Source organism: Octopus sinensis, unplaced genomic scaffold, assembly GCF_006345805.1.
Source record: "Octopus sinensis unplaced genomic scaffold, ASM634580v1 Contig14272, whole genome shotgun sequence".
Classification (NCBI taxonomy): domain Eukaryota; kingdom Metazoa; phylum Mollusca; class Cephalopoda; order Octopoda; family Octopodidae; genus Octopus; species Octopus sinensis.
In genome coordinates this window covers 15,001-31,010 of record NW_021833209.1, presented here as the reverse complement: position 1 = coordinate 31,010, position 16,010 = coordinate 15,001, and the positions used below count along the sequence as shown (strand labels likewise).

General features: G+C 36.2%; 1 protein-coding gene across 1 annotated transcript in view; it reads left to right on the top strand.

Moving 5' to 3' along the window:
* The first annotated feature begins 7,213 nt into the window (after window positions 1–7,213).
* LOC115230059 (sodium-dependent dopamine transporter) overlaps window positions 7,214–16,010 on the top strand; it is a 12,483-nt gene continuing 3,686 nt past the window's right edge. The window contains exons 1-6 of the mRNA XM_029800295.2: window positions 7,214–7,356; window positions 10,825–10,928; window positions 12,406–12,530; window positions 12,732–12,844; window positions 15,182–15,310; window positions 15,556–15,655. Coding sequence (XP_029656155.2) covers window positions 7,270–7,356; window positions 10,825–10,928; window positions 12,406–12,530; window positions 12,732–12,844; window positions 15,182–15,310; window positions 15,556–15,655 — 658 coding nt within the window. The 5' untranslated portion in view covers window positions 7,214–7,269. The remainder of the gene's footprint in view (window positions 7,357–10,824; window positions 10,929–12,405; window positions 12,531–12,731; window positions 12,845–15,181; window positions 15,311–15,555; window positions 15,656–16,010) is intronic.

The window sequence follows — 16,010 nt, the reverse complement described above, 5'->3', positions numbered from 1 at the left end:
TAGATAGATAGATAGATACATAGACAGATAGAGAGAGGGAGATAGATAGATAGATAGAGTGAGAGAGATATAGAGATAGATACATACATAGAGAGAGAGAGAGAGAGAGACAGATAGATATAGATAGATAGATAGATAGATAGATAGATAGATAGATAGATAGATAGACAGATAGATAGATAGATAGATAGAGATAGATACATAGAGAGACAGAGAGAGAGATAGAGACAGATAGATACATACATACATACATACATAGAAAATGTGATGTCTTCATATAAGATGTTTACGATATTTGATTTATGGAAAGGATTATAATGTTAGACTTTTGAAATGCAAATATGTGAATGGAAATTAAGTTTAATTTGTAGCCGAAATAGTACTGAACCTTGTGATACCCCTTAAGTCAAAATCTGTAACTCGGTTTTGGAATGCATGAGGAATATAGATATATATCTTTATATATAAAAGTGAAGTTGTGTGTGTCTGTCTCCTACGATTTAGATTCCTAACTACTCCCACATTTTGCGGGTGCAGTTTAACCAAAAACCGGGTATCTTATAGTCGTGATTCATATCGAGGCCCTTCTGGGATTAGCGCGCGTCTACGATGAGTCTACGATTAAAAAAAAAATTTACCATCATTTTTTCCATTTTAATGCATTTTTTCGCTATTAAATAAGGGTAGTAACTCTCTAAAAATGTCTACGATGAGTCAACGATTTAAAAAAAAATTACCATCATTTTTTTCTCATTTTTAATGCATTTTTTTGCTATATTTTGGCTATAACTCTCTAAAAATGCTTATATAGTTATTTCCTTACAAACCCGAGCAACGCCGGCGATACTGCTAGTATTATATATATATATATATTATATATAGATAATATATATATAATATATATGAGATAATGGTGTCTTTGAGACCCAAAGGTGTCAGGTAATGCTGAATAAGTGCTATAGACAGACCATAGTTAAGTCCCCAGATTCGGTAATATTGCGAATAAGGGTTCAACTTGGTTCAATCTCACCGTGTGTAATATAAGAATTTCTTGCGTAATAAGATAAAAAACCAAGACTAGATATTAGAGCATTTATATCTATAAATGCTCTAATATCTACACAGCCTTGTTTTTTATCGTATTACGCAAAAAATTCTCATATATATATATTATATATATATATATATATAATATTTATATATATATATATATATATATATTATATATATTTGGCAATCTTTCGTCTCTAGTAGACCTTTCCGTCGATTTCCGTAAAAAATTTTTTTTTTTTTACATATGGGCTTGCGGGAACTTTTGAAGTAATGAGAGCGAAAGAGACTAAGAGAAAGCGATTGTATGACGAGGGAAGTTCTTTTGAAGTTACCGTACATGTGTGTGTGTGTGTGTGTGTGTTTGATGGGGTGTGGGAGACAGACAGTATGTTGTGTAAGTGAAGTGCTTCTGTTAGTGTGTGTGAAGAGACAGAGTAATGTGTGAAAGAGAGAGATAACTGAAATTTTTTACTCGGTGTATGTGTATATGTATGTATATTACTTCAAATGTTCCCGCAAGCCCATATGTAAAAAAAAAAATTTTTTACGGAAATCGACGGAAAGGTCTACTAGAGACGAAAGATCGCCTACATGTTTAAAATTTCACCGCGATTTGATTGAACAATACTCGATTTAAAGCGCAAAGAACCCCCAGACAGAACGGAATTTATATTTTAGATGAGCCAATAAGGGAGACGTCTACATGGTAACCAGACATGGTAGAAATAGCAGCCAAATCTCCCTCAAATCACACCTTACTATCTTACGTATGTTTATATGTATGTATGAGCCAGTGAGGGAGACCTCTACATGGTAGCTAGAGATGGTAGAAATAGCAGCCAATTCTCCCTCAAATCACACCTTACTATCTTACGTATGTATATATGTATGTATGAGCCAATGAGGGAGACCTCTACATGGTAGCTAGAAATGTTAGAAATAGCAGCCAAATCTCCCTCAAATCACACTTTACTATCTTACGTATGTTATATGTATGTATGAGCCAATGAGGGAGACCTCTACATGGTAGCTAGAAATGGTAGAAATAGCAGCCAAATCTCCCTCAAATCACACCTTACTATCTTACGTATGTTTATATGTATGTATGAGCCAATGAGGGAGATCTCTACATGGTAGCTAGAAATGGTAGAAATAGCAGCCAAATCTCCCTCAAAACATTCTACTGTCTTATGTATGTATTAATAATTCTTTGGCTTGTTGGATTTGATAACTGTTGCTTTAAAATAATCGTACTGACACTTCTACGTATAGAGAGGGGTGGACAGAGAGAAGGAGAGAGAGAGAGAGAGAGAGAGAGAGAGAGAGGATCTTTTCGGTTTGACCGGCAGATTTTTAAAATAATTTCTTTGTAACTAAACACTTTTAAACTTCGTATACTGGTAGAATGTGTTACATAAAACATCTTTTTCTCTTGGCTTTCTTGAGAAAATTCTGTAGTTTGTAAGATATTTGTTGTTTAATTTCTTGCATTTCGGCAATTTCAACCAATCAATGACGTTCTTTTGAGGTGAACGAACTATTTAGTTTAGTTTAATGGCCTACCAATGTATACTATGAGTTTCTTTGCCCTAGGAATCGGGAAGACACCCGGCAAGAAATGGAAGCAAATTTGAAAGAGGAAAAAAAAAGTAATAATAATAATAATAATAATAATAATAATAATAATAATAATAGTAATAATAATAATAATTATTATTATTATTATTATTATTTCTACTCTAGGCACACGGCCATGAAAATTTTGGGGGAAGGGGAATAGTCGATCACATTGACTCCAGTGCATAACTGGTACTTATTTAATCAAGCCCGAAAGAATGAAAGGCAAAGTCGACCTCGGTGGAATTTGAACTCAGAACATAGTGGCTGACGAAATACGGCTAAGCATTTTGCCCAGTGTGCTAACGATTCTGTCAGCTCACTTCCTTAATAATAGTAATTAATAATGATGATGATAATAATAATGTCCCAATCGATATAAATGTATCTGTCAAGACCTGCCAGAAACTGAGCAAATATAAAGATCTTGAAATAGAAATCAGCAAAATGTGGAACCTGAAGACTAAAACAATACCTGTTGTCATAGGTGCCCTGGGAATGATAGCAAAAGGGGCTGATTGATACCTAACTCAGATACCAGGAAACCCCAAAATGGCAGAAATTCAAAAGGTAGTGCTCATGGGAACTGCTCATATCCTACACAAAATACTTTCTATGTAATCTCATGTTTTAAAACAAACATAATTTTCGTATGTTTTTTTTTTAAATATTCACTAGTACAACGCTAAGTACAAAACCAAATATATGGCACCCTAGGCATAACACCAACACGAACTTCCAACTTGTTGTCTCTTGAGGTCTCTGGGTGAGACTTGGAGCCAACTTGTACAAACGTAAAGCAAAAGTCAAACATAAAATAATAATAATAGTAATAATAAAATAATAATAATAATAGTAATAATAATAATAATATAATAATAGTAATAATAATAATAGTAATAATAATAATAATAATAATAATAGTAATAATAATAATATAATAATAGTAATAATAATAATATTAGTAGTAGTAGTAGTAGTAATAATAATAGTAATAATAATAATAATAATAATAATAATATTAATAATAATAGTAATAGTAATAATAATAATAATAATAATAATAATAATATAATAGTAATAATAATAATAATAATAATAGTAATGATAATAATAATAATAATAGTAATAGTAATAATAATAATAATAATAATAATAATAATAGTAGTAGTAGTAATAATAATAGTAATAGTAATAATAATAACAATAATAAAAAAACAGGAATCGGTTAAGGATTTTTTAAGGTCATCAGGGGTCAGATCAAGGAAGAAGAAAAACTTATTGATTCCATCAGATTTATCCTTTGATCTTTGAAGTGCATCGGAGGAATTTTTGTGATCGGTTTTCTTTGATTTTTGTTTCGTAATAATTGCAGAGTGGAAACACTTTTTTTTTTTTTTTTGATGTAGTATTTTCAGTAGCAGCAGCAGGAGCAGGAGCAGCAGCAGTAGTAGTAGCAACAGCAGGAGTGAGGATTCTTCACTCAACTGTGGAACTGATTAACCAATATTTTACGGTTGAATGACTTTCTGCTATTTAGTTTAGCCTATAATTGATATATTTATTCGTAATTCATAATTCGGCTCAGAGTGGGTTTGGAGGAAGAAGAGGAATAGTTTCTTCTTCTTCTTCTATGTCTTCTTCATCTTTTTTCTCCTCCTTCTCCTCCTACTCTCCCCTCTCCTTCTTATCTCCTTCATTCCTCATTTTCTTCTTCTCCTTCTCTCTTCTTCTTCTTCTCTCTTCTTTTCTTCTTCTCATTCTTCTCTTTCTCTTCTCATTCTTTTCGTCCTCTTCTCTTCTTCCCTTCTTATTATCTTCTTCTTCTTCTCCTATTCTTCTCCTCTCTTCTCCATTCTTCTTCTTTATTCTTCTCGTTCATTTTCTTCTTCTTCTTCTTATGCTCGTCTTCGTATTCGTCTTCTTCTTCCTCTTCTTCTCCTACCTTCTTCTCTTCTTCTTTTCTTATCCTCTTCTTCTCCTCATCCTCCTTCTTCGTCTCCTTCTTCGTCTCCTTCTTCTCTTCTCTTCTCCTCCTCCTTCTTCTTCTTCTCCTTCTTCTTTTTCCTTCTTCTTCCTCCTCCCTCCCTCCCCTCCTCCTTCATCTTCTTCTTCTTCTTGTTCTCCTTCTTGTTCTCCTTCTTGTTCTTCTTCTTCTTCTCCTCCTCCTCCTCCGCCTCCTCCCTCCTCCTCCGCCTCCTCCTCCCCATCCCTCTCCCTCTCCCCCTCCCCCTCCATCTTGTTCCTATTGCTCCTCTTGGGAAATCGAACCATCATACAATCAGCAACGATCAGTCAGCTTCGCTTACATGTGTCTCGATGCCAACAGAAACATTCCAGATCATGTCCTTTGACTCCCTACAAACCACCGAGTCCTAATATGACTACAGTCCCTTATCTTTTCCTTTCTTCATCACTCACACATAAACAGCTCGAACGAACATAGATATGGAGTGAATCGTCGAATACACACACACACACACACACACGAAATAATTTTTTGCTTTAATCCTGTATGTGTATATATATATATGTATATATATATAGATATATATATTTTCCCCTGTCTTCCCTTTTCGGGATCTTCCCTTCTCCTATGTTTCCGAGGAAGAGCTCCGCTCGAAACGTTAAACCCTCCGCCTTTCCTTCTTTCCTGAGCGTCCAATAATACTATATTGTTCCACCTCCTCACGTTGTTATGTTTTTTTGTGCTTTCTTGTTTGAATTAACTTATATAAATATATATATATATATATATATATATATATATATATATATATTATATATTTATATTATATATATATTATATATAAAAACTTATAAATAAGGGCAAACGAAAAAATTTCTAATGCGAAATATGCCGAAAATTGGACATATCTTTATATATAAAAGTGAAGTTGTGTGTCTGTCTCCTACGATTTAGATTCCTAACTACTCCCACATTTTGCGGTGCAGTTTAACCAAAACCGGGTATCTTATAGTCGTGATTCATATCGAGCCTTTCTGGGTATTAGCGCGGGTCTACGATGTGTCTACGATTTTTTAAAAAATTACCATCATTTTATCCCATTTTTAATGCATTTTTTCCTATTATATAAGGGAAGTAACTCTCTAAAAATGGTTATATAGTTATATCTCTTACAAACCCAAGCAACGCCGGGCGATACTGCTAGTATATATATATATATATATATATGTAAAAGTAAAAAAATATACAAACTGGGACAAGAACGTGAAACATTTAGAGGACGACACAAAAAACACAGACGGGTCATTCGAAGCCTTCAATCTTCAGTCAAGAACCGGATCATCTTCGCAATTTCGGCTGATTAATCTTATATATATATATATATATATATAAGCAACTTATAAATAAGGGCAAACGAAAAAATTTCTAATGCCAAATATGCTGAAAATCGGACATATTGTGCATAACCATATAATTTTTCACAATATCCACGCTACTTTTTGGCATATTTGGCATTAGAAATTTTTTCTTTTGCCCTTATTTATAAGTTGTTTATAATTTTAACCGTTAAAGGTATTTTTTAATATGCTGGCCATTGATAAAATTTTTTTTCCGAAAAAATTTTTTCCTACAGTAAATATATATATATATATTATATTAAATTAGAGATAAAACCTCTATTAGGCAAATCAAACAGTGAAAATCCTAAACCAATACATAGAAATAAAATTAATTAATAAAAAATATATAAAATATAAAATTCAAAATTTTAAATATTTAAATTAAAGTTAAAATTTTTAAAATTATTTAAATTAATAATTTATACTTATAAATTTTTAAATATATATATATATATATTTTATTATTATTTAATTAATTTATTTATTTACTCTTTACTCTTTTACTCTTTTACTTGTTTCAGTCATTTGACTGTGGCCATGCTGGAGCACCACCTTTAGTCGAGCAAATCGACCCCGGGACTTATTCTTTGTAAGCCCAGTACTTATTCAATCGGTCTCTTTTGCCGAACCGCTAAGTGACGGGGACGTAAACACACCAGCATCGGTTGTCAAGCAATGCTAGGGGGACAAACGCACACACATACACACACATATATATATATATACATATATATATATATACATATATACGACAGGCTTTTTTCAGTTTCCGTCTACCAAATCCACTTACAAGGCATTGTTCGGCCCGGGGCTATAGCAGAAGACACTTGCCCAAGATGCCACGCAGTGGGACTGAACCCGGAACCATGTGGTTGGTTAGCAAGCTACTTACCACACAGCCACTCCTGCGCCTTTATTTATTTATTTTTTTTTTTAAATATTATATATTATATACATATGACAGGCTTCTTTCAGTTTCCGTCTACCAAATTCACATGCAAGGCTTTGGTCAGCCCATATCAAAATTTTTGAAACACCCTGTATATATTGATTCAAACTGATTCCTGTGTACTCAGGGAATGTCTATTTTCTGCCAATTTCAAAACAGAAACCCTTTTTATAACCGTATATATTTTACTAAACAAATTCCCTCTTTTCCCTTTTTTTTCCTCATTCACCCAGGTTGTGTGGTTTACTGCCTTATTCCCATATGTTGTCCTGTTCATTCTTATGATTCGTGGGGCAACACTGCCGGGGGCCCTAGACGGCATCAAATATTATCTGACACCAGACTTCTCAAGACTTGCATATTCCGAGGTAAGTTCACTTCGCAATACTCTTTTACTCTTTTACTTGTTTCAGTCATGTGACTGTGGCCATGCTGGAGCACCGACTTTAGTCGAGGAAATCGACCCCAGGACTTATTCTTTGGAAGACTAGTACTTATTCTATCGGTCTCTTTTACCGAACTACTAAGTTACAGGGACGTAAACACACCAGCATCGGTTGTCAAGCGATGCTAGGGGGACAAACACATACACACACATACATATATATATACATATATACGACGGGCTTCTTTCAGTTTCCATCTACCAAATCCACTCACAAGGTTTTGGTCGGCCCGAGGCTATAGTAGAAGACACTTAACCAAGGTGCCATGCAGTGGGATGAACCCGGAACCATGTGGTTGGTAAAGAAGCTACTTACCACACAGCCACTTCTGCGCCTATGTTTATTTTCCTTGTAAAATGACACTTTTGTTTATTCCTATTTATCTGTTTCTGTATTCCCCACAAGGGACTAAGCATAGAGGGGACAGACAAAGGGATTAAGTCGATTATATCGACCCCAGTGCGTAACTGGTACTTATTTAATCGACCCCGAAATGATGAAATGCAACATTGACCTCGGCGGAATTTGAACTCAGAACGTAACGGCAGAAGAAATACCTAATTCTTTACTACCCACAAGGGGCTAAACACAGAGGGGACAAACAAGGACAGACAAAGGGATTAAGTCGATTATATCGACCCCAGTGCGTAACTGGTACTTATTTAATCGACCCCGAAATGATGAAATGCAACGTTGACCTCGGCGGAATTTGAACTCAGAACGTAACGGCAGAAGAAATACCTAATTCTTTACTACCCACAAGGGGCTAAACATAGAGGGGATTAGGAGATAGAGAGGAGGGGCAGTACAAGAGGGGAGAGCATGGGGTGGGGAAGGGGGAGGTGTTGGGAATATACGATCTGAATTTGCTCTGCATATATTTGGAGATTTTGTTTGTTTTATAATCTTGTCTTGTTTGTTTAAGTAGTGCAGGTTTGATGTGTGTGTTTATGTGTATGGGTGAGATAGAGGAACTGTATATATATGTGTGTGTGTGTGTGTATGTATGTGTTTAAGACTGTATGTATGTGTGTGTGTGTGTAAGATTGTATATATATATATACGTGTGTGTGTGTGTGGGTGAGAGAGAGGGACTGTATATATATGTGTGTGTGTGTGTGTATGTATGTGTTTAAGACTGTATGTATGTGTGTATGTATGTAAGATTGTATATATATATGTGTATGTTTGTATGTGTGTGTGTGTATGTGTTTGAGACTGTATGTATGTGTGTGTGTGTGTAAGATTGTATATATATATATATGTGTGTGTGTGTGTGTTTGAGACTACGTATCTGTGTGTGAGATTGTATATATATATATATATGTGTGTGGTGTGTGTGTGTATGGGTGAGGGAGAGAGAGAGGGACTGTACATATATGTGCATGTGTGTATGTGTGTGTACGTATGTGTGTGTATGCCAGATTGTGTATATATGTATGTGTGTGTGTGTGTGTGTGTGCGTTTGAGACTGTACGTATGTGTGTGTGAGACTGTGTATATATATGTGTGTGGGTGTTTGATACTGTATGTATATGTGTGAGACTATATATATATATGTGTGTATGTGTGTGTGTGAGTGTGTGTATGTTTGAGACTGTATGTATGTGTGTACCAGACTGCATATATATATGTGTGTGTGTGTATGTATTTGCGTATGTTTGTACATGTGTGTGTGAGATAGTATATGTGTGTGTGAGTGTGTGACTGTGTGTGTGTGTGCACACATGTGCACATACATACATGTGATATATATATGTGTGTGTATGTATGTATGTATGTGTATGTATGTATGTACGTATGTATGTATGTATGTATGTATGTATGTATGTATGTATGTATGTATGTATGTATATGTATGTATGTATGTATGTATGTATGTATGTATGTATGTATGTATATATGTATGTATGTATATATGTATGTATGTATGTATGTATGTATGTATGTATATATGTATGTATGTATATATGTATGTATGTATGTATGTATGTATGTATGTATGTATGTATGTATGTATATATGTATGTATGTATGTATGTATGTATCTGTATGTATATATGTATGTATGTATGTATGTATATGTATGCATGTATATATATGTATGTATGTATGTATGTACATATGTGCGTCAGAATACAACTTAACTTAATCCAGTTAGTAAATCATATAACAATACTTTTTAGAAGAATATTTTTTATACATTATATTTTCCATGTAGCTTTTTTTGTCCTCCATGCACAAAAAATGTCTACTTTTTCTTTTAAAAAAGAAAAAAACTCAAGTATTTTGCAGCTTTCTTTTCCCATGATGCAATTGTAAGATGGAAGACTTTTGCAAAAAAAACAAATTATTGTTATTTTAAAGTTTCCATGAAGAGCAGTAAATAATTCCGATAGAAAACAATCAGATACGATGAATTCAATAATCTTACTTTCTACCTTTTAAGTCGGTACTAAATATGGAACCAATATTTGCTCCAGGTAAGGCGGCAAGCTGGCAGAATCATTAGCATGCCAGGCAAAATTCTTAGAGGTATTTTGGCCAGCTTTACATTCCGAGTTCAAATTCCGCCGAGGTCGACTTTGCCTTTTATCCTTTCAGGGCTGCTGCAATAAGTACCAGTTACGCACTGAGGTAGACGTAATTGGTTGAGCCCCTTCCCTTAAGTTCCAGGCCTTTTCCCTATAGTAGAAATGATTATTATTATTATTATTATCAGGGCGGTGAGCTGGCAGAATCGTTAGCATGCCAGGCGAAATGCATGGCGGTATTTCGTCTGCTGTTGCGTTCTGAGTTCAAATTCCGCTGAGGTTGACTTTGCCTTTCATCCTTTCGGGATCGATTAAATAAGTACCAGTTATGCACTGAGGTTGATATAATCAACTTAATCCCTTTGTCTGTCCTTGTTTGTCCCTTCTGTGTTTAGCCCCTTGTGGGTAGTAAAGAAATAGGTATTTCGTCTGCTGTTGCATTCTGAGTTCGAATTCTGCCGAGGTCGACTTTGCCTTTCATCCTTTCGGCGTCGATTAAATAAGTACCAGTTACGCACTGGGGTCGATGTAATCAACTTTATCCCTTTGTCTGTCCTTGTTTGTCCCCTCTATATTTAGTCCCCTTTGGGCAATAAAGAAATAATTATTATTAAGGTGGTGAGCTGGCAGAATCGTTAGCACACCAGGCAAAATGCTGCCAGAGTCAACTTTGCATTAATCTTTGGGGGTCGATAAAATATGTACCAGTTATGCACTTGGGCTGATTTAGTCAACCTACCTCTTCCTATGAAATTGCTGGCCTTGTGCCAAAATTTGAAACCAAGATATATTAAACCTTTTTCTCGTTGTTCCTCTCTGTCTCTTATTTTCCTTTCTTTCTCTCTGCAAACAACAGGTGTGGGTGGATGCGGCCACACAAGTCTTCTTTTCCCTTGGCCCAGGATTTGGTGTTTTATTGGCATTTGCAAGTTATAATGATATTCATAATAATGTTTATCGGTAAGTAAGACAGCCACATTTTTTTCCTACATAATACAGTTCTATATTTAAGAGATGAGGAATTATGTACACTGTTTGCATTTGACGGATATTTGTCCTCATCTTGTTTGTTGTTAACACGTTTTGGCTGATAAACCCTCCAGCCTTCATCAGGTGTCTTGGGAAAATTTCAAACCTGGGTTCTCATTCCTAAGGTATTTTTTTATGTTATTATTGTTTGTTAAAAGGACAAAACCCTTTGTAACCTTTCATCCTGTTTTGTCCCTTTATGTGATAACTGAGTTTTGTCAGCCCTTGTGGCCAATAAAAGAATTAATTATTATTATTATTCCAGTTCTGTATTTAAGAGATGAGGAAGTCTGTACATTATTTACATTCAACGGATATTTGTCCTCATCTTGTTTGTTGCTAACACAACGTTTCGGCTGATATACCCTCCAGCCTTCATCAGGTGTCTTGGGGAAATTTTGAACCTGGGTTCTCAATCCTAAGGTATTTTTCGATGTTGTTGTTATTATTATTATTTTATTATTATTATTATTATTATTATTATTGTTCAGGTCACTGCTTGGAATTGATCTCGGAATCTTATGGTTAGTAGCCTGCGCTCTCAACCACTACGCCATATGCCCACGGGCATATGGCAACCTGAACAACAATAATAATAATAATATAATAATAATAATAATAATAATAATAATAATAATAATAATAATAATAATAACTCAATACCACAGATTTGCTTGTCAGTTGTTTGGCCTTAACCAGTTGAGCATGTCCCTTAGTGGCTGACGATATGTGCATCTCTGATCACGAGCAGAAGTAGTGGGGGAGCATCATGGCCATGTGTTGAGAGGGATTCTTTGGGGTTTGAATAATTCACCTCTGGAAACATAGGTGTTTCGTTCAACATCCTAAAGCAACCCTTATTCAGGGACCTTTTGAGCAGGATGGGCTACTCAACCTGAAGAAAATTCTAACTGGGCTCCACCTGCAAGGTCATGTGCTGTTTATCTTGGTATGAGATCACCATGTCATGCATATATGGTTGTGATGCATGTGCCTGGTGTACCTTTATCAGACGGGTAGTCATGATGGGTATATTGGGCTTCGTATATTTTACCCCAGTGTCACTTTGATGGCATGAACTGCTCTCTCACTCAATAATAATAATAATAATAATAATAATAATAATAATAATAATAATAATAACATGAAAAAATACCTTAGGAATGAGAACCGAAAAAGTTGGGAGGAAGAACTGGTTAGGCTTACAATAAGGTCGAAAATTCGATTGAAAAAATTTGTACTTCAACACTATGGACATGACACTTGCTTAGCCAAACTTGGACCAGAGAATTTAGTAATACACCACCATAAGCACACATGCTCAATCAGTAATTTTGGTGTCTGCCTGCCTGTCTACCTGTCTGTTTATTTACCTGCTTATTTATCCATTTCTCTTTCCTTCTTTCAGAGACGCCATACTAACCAGTATCGTTAACTGTATGACGAGTTTTTTCTCTGGATTTGTTATCTTCATGATTTTGGGTTATATGTCACAACACTCAAATCTACCCATTTCAGAGGTGGCTACACAAGGTAGGTGGTATTGTTTTCAGTCGTGTTTGTTTGTTTGTTAGTTGGGGTCAATAAAATAGGTACCAGTTGAATACTGGGGTGAGGGGGAGGTCAATGTAATCAACTTAGCCCTCTCACCAAAATTGCTGGCCTTGCGACAAAATTTGAAATGAATAATTAAATATTAACTCTGTTTCTCTCTCTCTGTTGTATCTTTTGCAGGACCTGGTTTAGTGTTCGTTGTATATCCAGAAGCCATAGCTACCCTCCCAGGTGCAACATTTTGGGCATTGATATTCTTCCTCATGTTGCTTACCCTAGGTCTAGACAGTTCGGTAAGTACAAGGTTTGAAACCTGCGATTTTTACTCTCCAAAATCTCCACCTAGATGAAATGATTATAAGCCAAATGATAGCCTAACACCTCCACCAAGGTTTACTGAACCTAAAACATTCATCATCTGAACCTCTACATCAGTGGTTTTCAACCAGGGTTCCGCCAGTACAGTCCAGGGGTTCCGCAAGAAGTTACAAAACTGCTAAAATCGGCAGTAATTTTTAATTCTCCTGTGCAGATATGTGTGCATAAGACTATTAAATTATTGCACAGGGGTTCCTCGAGCCCGTGGAATGTTTCCTTGGGGTTCCGCTCCAGCAAAAAGTTTGAAAAGCACTGCTCTACATCAACATCTATTAAGTCTGGTTCATCTGATATCCTGACATCTCCATGTAGATATTTATTGATCCAAGATTATCCAATGTCCTAACATCTCCATCAAGAGTCTAGATCAATCAGCATCCTTATAGTTAAACTTAGACTAATTGATCTTAAATCATCCAACATTCCAACATCTTCATACAGATATACAGAGTTTAGATTACCCAACATACTAACCTCTTCACTAAGATATACTGAGTCAAGATCAACTAATATTGTTATAACTAAACCTAGATCAACTGAGCTTAGATTGTCAGGCAGCTTAATAGCTTCACACAGATGTAGTGAGCTTGAATTATTTGTCAGTCTAATATACCCACCAAGATGTACTGAACCTAGATTACTCAATATTCTGGGGCCAAGATCACCCAGCATCGTCACATCTAAACCTAGACTAATTGAGCTCAGATTGCCCAATATCCTAACATCTTTACCCAGATGCACTGAGTCTGGATTACTCATTACCGTAACATCCAACATCCAGATATATCTACCAAGATGTACTGACATTTGATCACCTAACATCTCAACATTTCATCTACTTGATATCCTAACCCCTATTTACATGGAAGCACTCCGTCGGTTACGACAATGAGGGTTCCGGTTGATCCGATCAACGGAACAGCCTGCTCGTGAAATTAACGTGTAAGTGGCTGAGCACTCCACAGACACATGTACCCTTAACGTAGTTCTCGGGGATATTCAGCGTGACACAGAGAGTGACAAGGCCGGCCCTTTGAAATACAGGTACAACAGAGCTCATGTGTTACATTCCTCATCAGTTTTACAGCCAGTTTCTCAAACACTGATGATGTAAAACTCTGCTATCATTTTTGCCACCACCTGTCACCTTAACCCTAAATAAGGGTAAAGTTGATAGACGGGAAATAAAAAAGGGTAAAGTTAACTGGACATTTCAGAAACTCCCTACAGTAATTTCACAGAATTTTTTCTGGCTTTTTCCAGATAACACAAGCCTTGCCGCTACAGACCACCACCCTTCTCCGTGGATTCTGTTTTATCTGATACATAAACATAATACACAAGGCGCATGGCTCAGTGGTTAGAGCATCGAGCTTACGATCGTGAGGTTGTGAGCTCGAATCCCAGACTGGGTTGTTGTGGGTTGTGTTCTTGAGCAAGACACTTTATTTCACGTTGCTCCAGGTCACTCAGCTGTAGAAATGAGTCGCGACATCACAGGTGCCAAGCTGTATCGGCCCCTTTACCTTTCCCTTGGATACCATCGGTGGCATGGAGAGGAGGAACCTTGCTGGACTTGTAAATTTCTAGATGCAATCCCATGGTCAGTCATGACCGAAGGGGAGGCACATGGCTCAGTGGTTAATGCATTGAGCTTACGATCATGAGGTTTTGAGTTCGAATCCCGAACCGGGTTGTTGCGTGTTGTGTTCTTGAGCAAGGCACTTTATTTCACGTTGCTCCAGGTCACTCAGCTGTAGAAATGAGTCGCGACATCACAGGTGCCAAGCTGTATCGACCTTTGTCTCTCCCTTGGATAACACTGGTGGCGTGGAGAGGGGAGGCCGGTATACATGGGCGACTACTGGTCTTCCCTAAACAACCTTGATAGTACGGGACTCTTTATCTTTTACCCATGAAGGGGAACTTTCTAGCTGCAATCCCATGGTCATTCATGACCGAAAGAGCTCTTTACTTTTACCCTGTGTAAATATAATGGTGTGGAGAGGGGAGGCCGGTATGCATGGGCGACTGCTGGTCTTCCATAAACAACCTTGCCCGGACTTGTGTCTAGGAGGGTAACTTTCTAGGTGCAATCCCATGGTCATTCATGACCGAAGGGGGTCTTTACCTTTAAACATAATACACAATTTCTATAGCCTCTCTATTGTAAAGAAATATAACCCAAAAGATACTATTGTATTCCTCTGTATTGACATCTTTTCTCTCTCTTTATTGTCTCCTTTGAACAGTTTGGTGGCTCAGAAGCCATCCTGACAGCTTTAGCAGATGAGTTTCCATGGTTACGAAGACATCGAGAATTATTCGTGGCGATGTTGTTTACCGTATACTTTGTAGTTGGATTAGCTAGTTGTGCTCAGGTACAGTACATTATTGCTGTTGTTGTTGTTGTTGTTGTCGCTGTTGTTGTTGTTCTTCTTCTTCCAATTCTAAAGGGTCGAAACAAACCCGAGCAACGCCGGATGATACTGCTAGTATCCTTATATTCTCATATTCTCATATTCTCATATTCTTATATTCTCATATTCTCATATTCTCATATTCTTATATTCTCATATTCTCATATTCTCATATTCTGCTATTTTTCTATTCCATGTCATTCCAGGGAGGAGCATATGTGGTTCACTTGATGGATAGATATGCCGCCGGTTATTCTATTTTATTTGCTGTCTTTTTTGAAAGTATAACAATTTCTTATTGTTACGGTAAGTGTACAGAACAGTAAGTGTAATAAATGGTAAGTGTAAGGAATTGTAAGTGTAGGGGGTACAGTAAATTTAGGGGATGGTAAGAACAGTAAGTGTAATAAATGGTAAGTGTAAGGAATTGTAAGTGTAGGGGGACAGTAAATTTAGGGGATGGTAAGAACAGTAAGTGTAATAAATGGTAAGTGTAAGGAATTGTAAGTGTAGGGGGTACAGTAAATTTAGGGGATGGTAAGAACAGTAAGTGTAATAAATGGTAAGTGTAAGGAATTGTAAGTGTAGGGGGACAGTAAATTTAGGGGATGGTAAGTGTAAGGGATGGTAAGAGTAATGAATGATTAGTGAAGGAATTGCA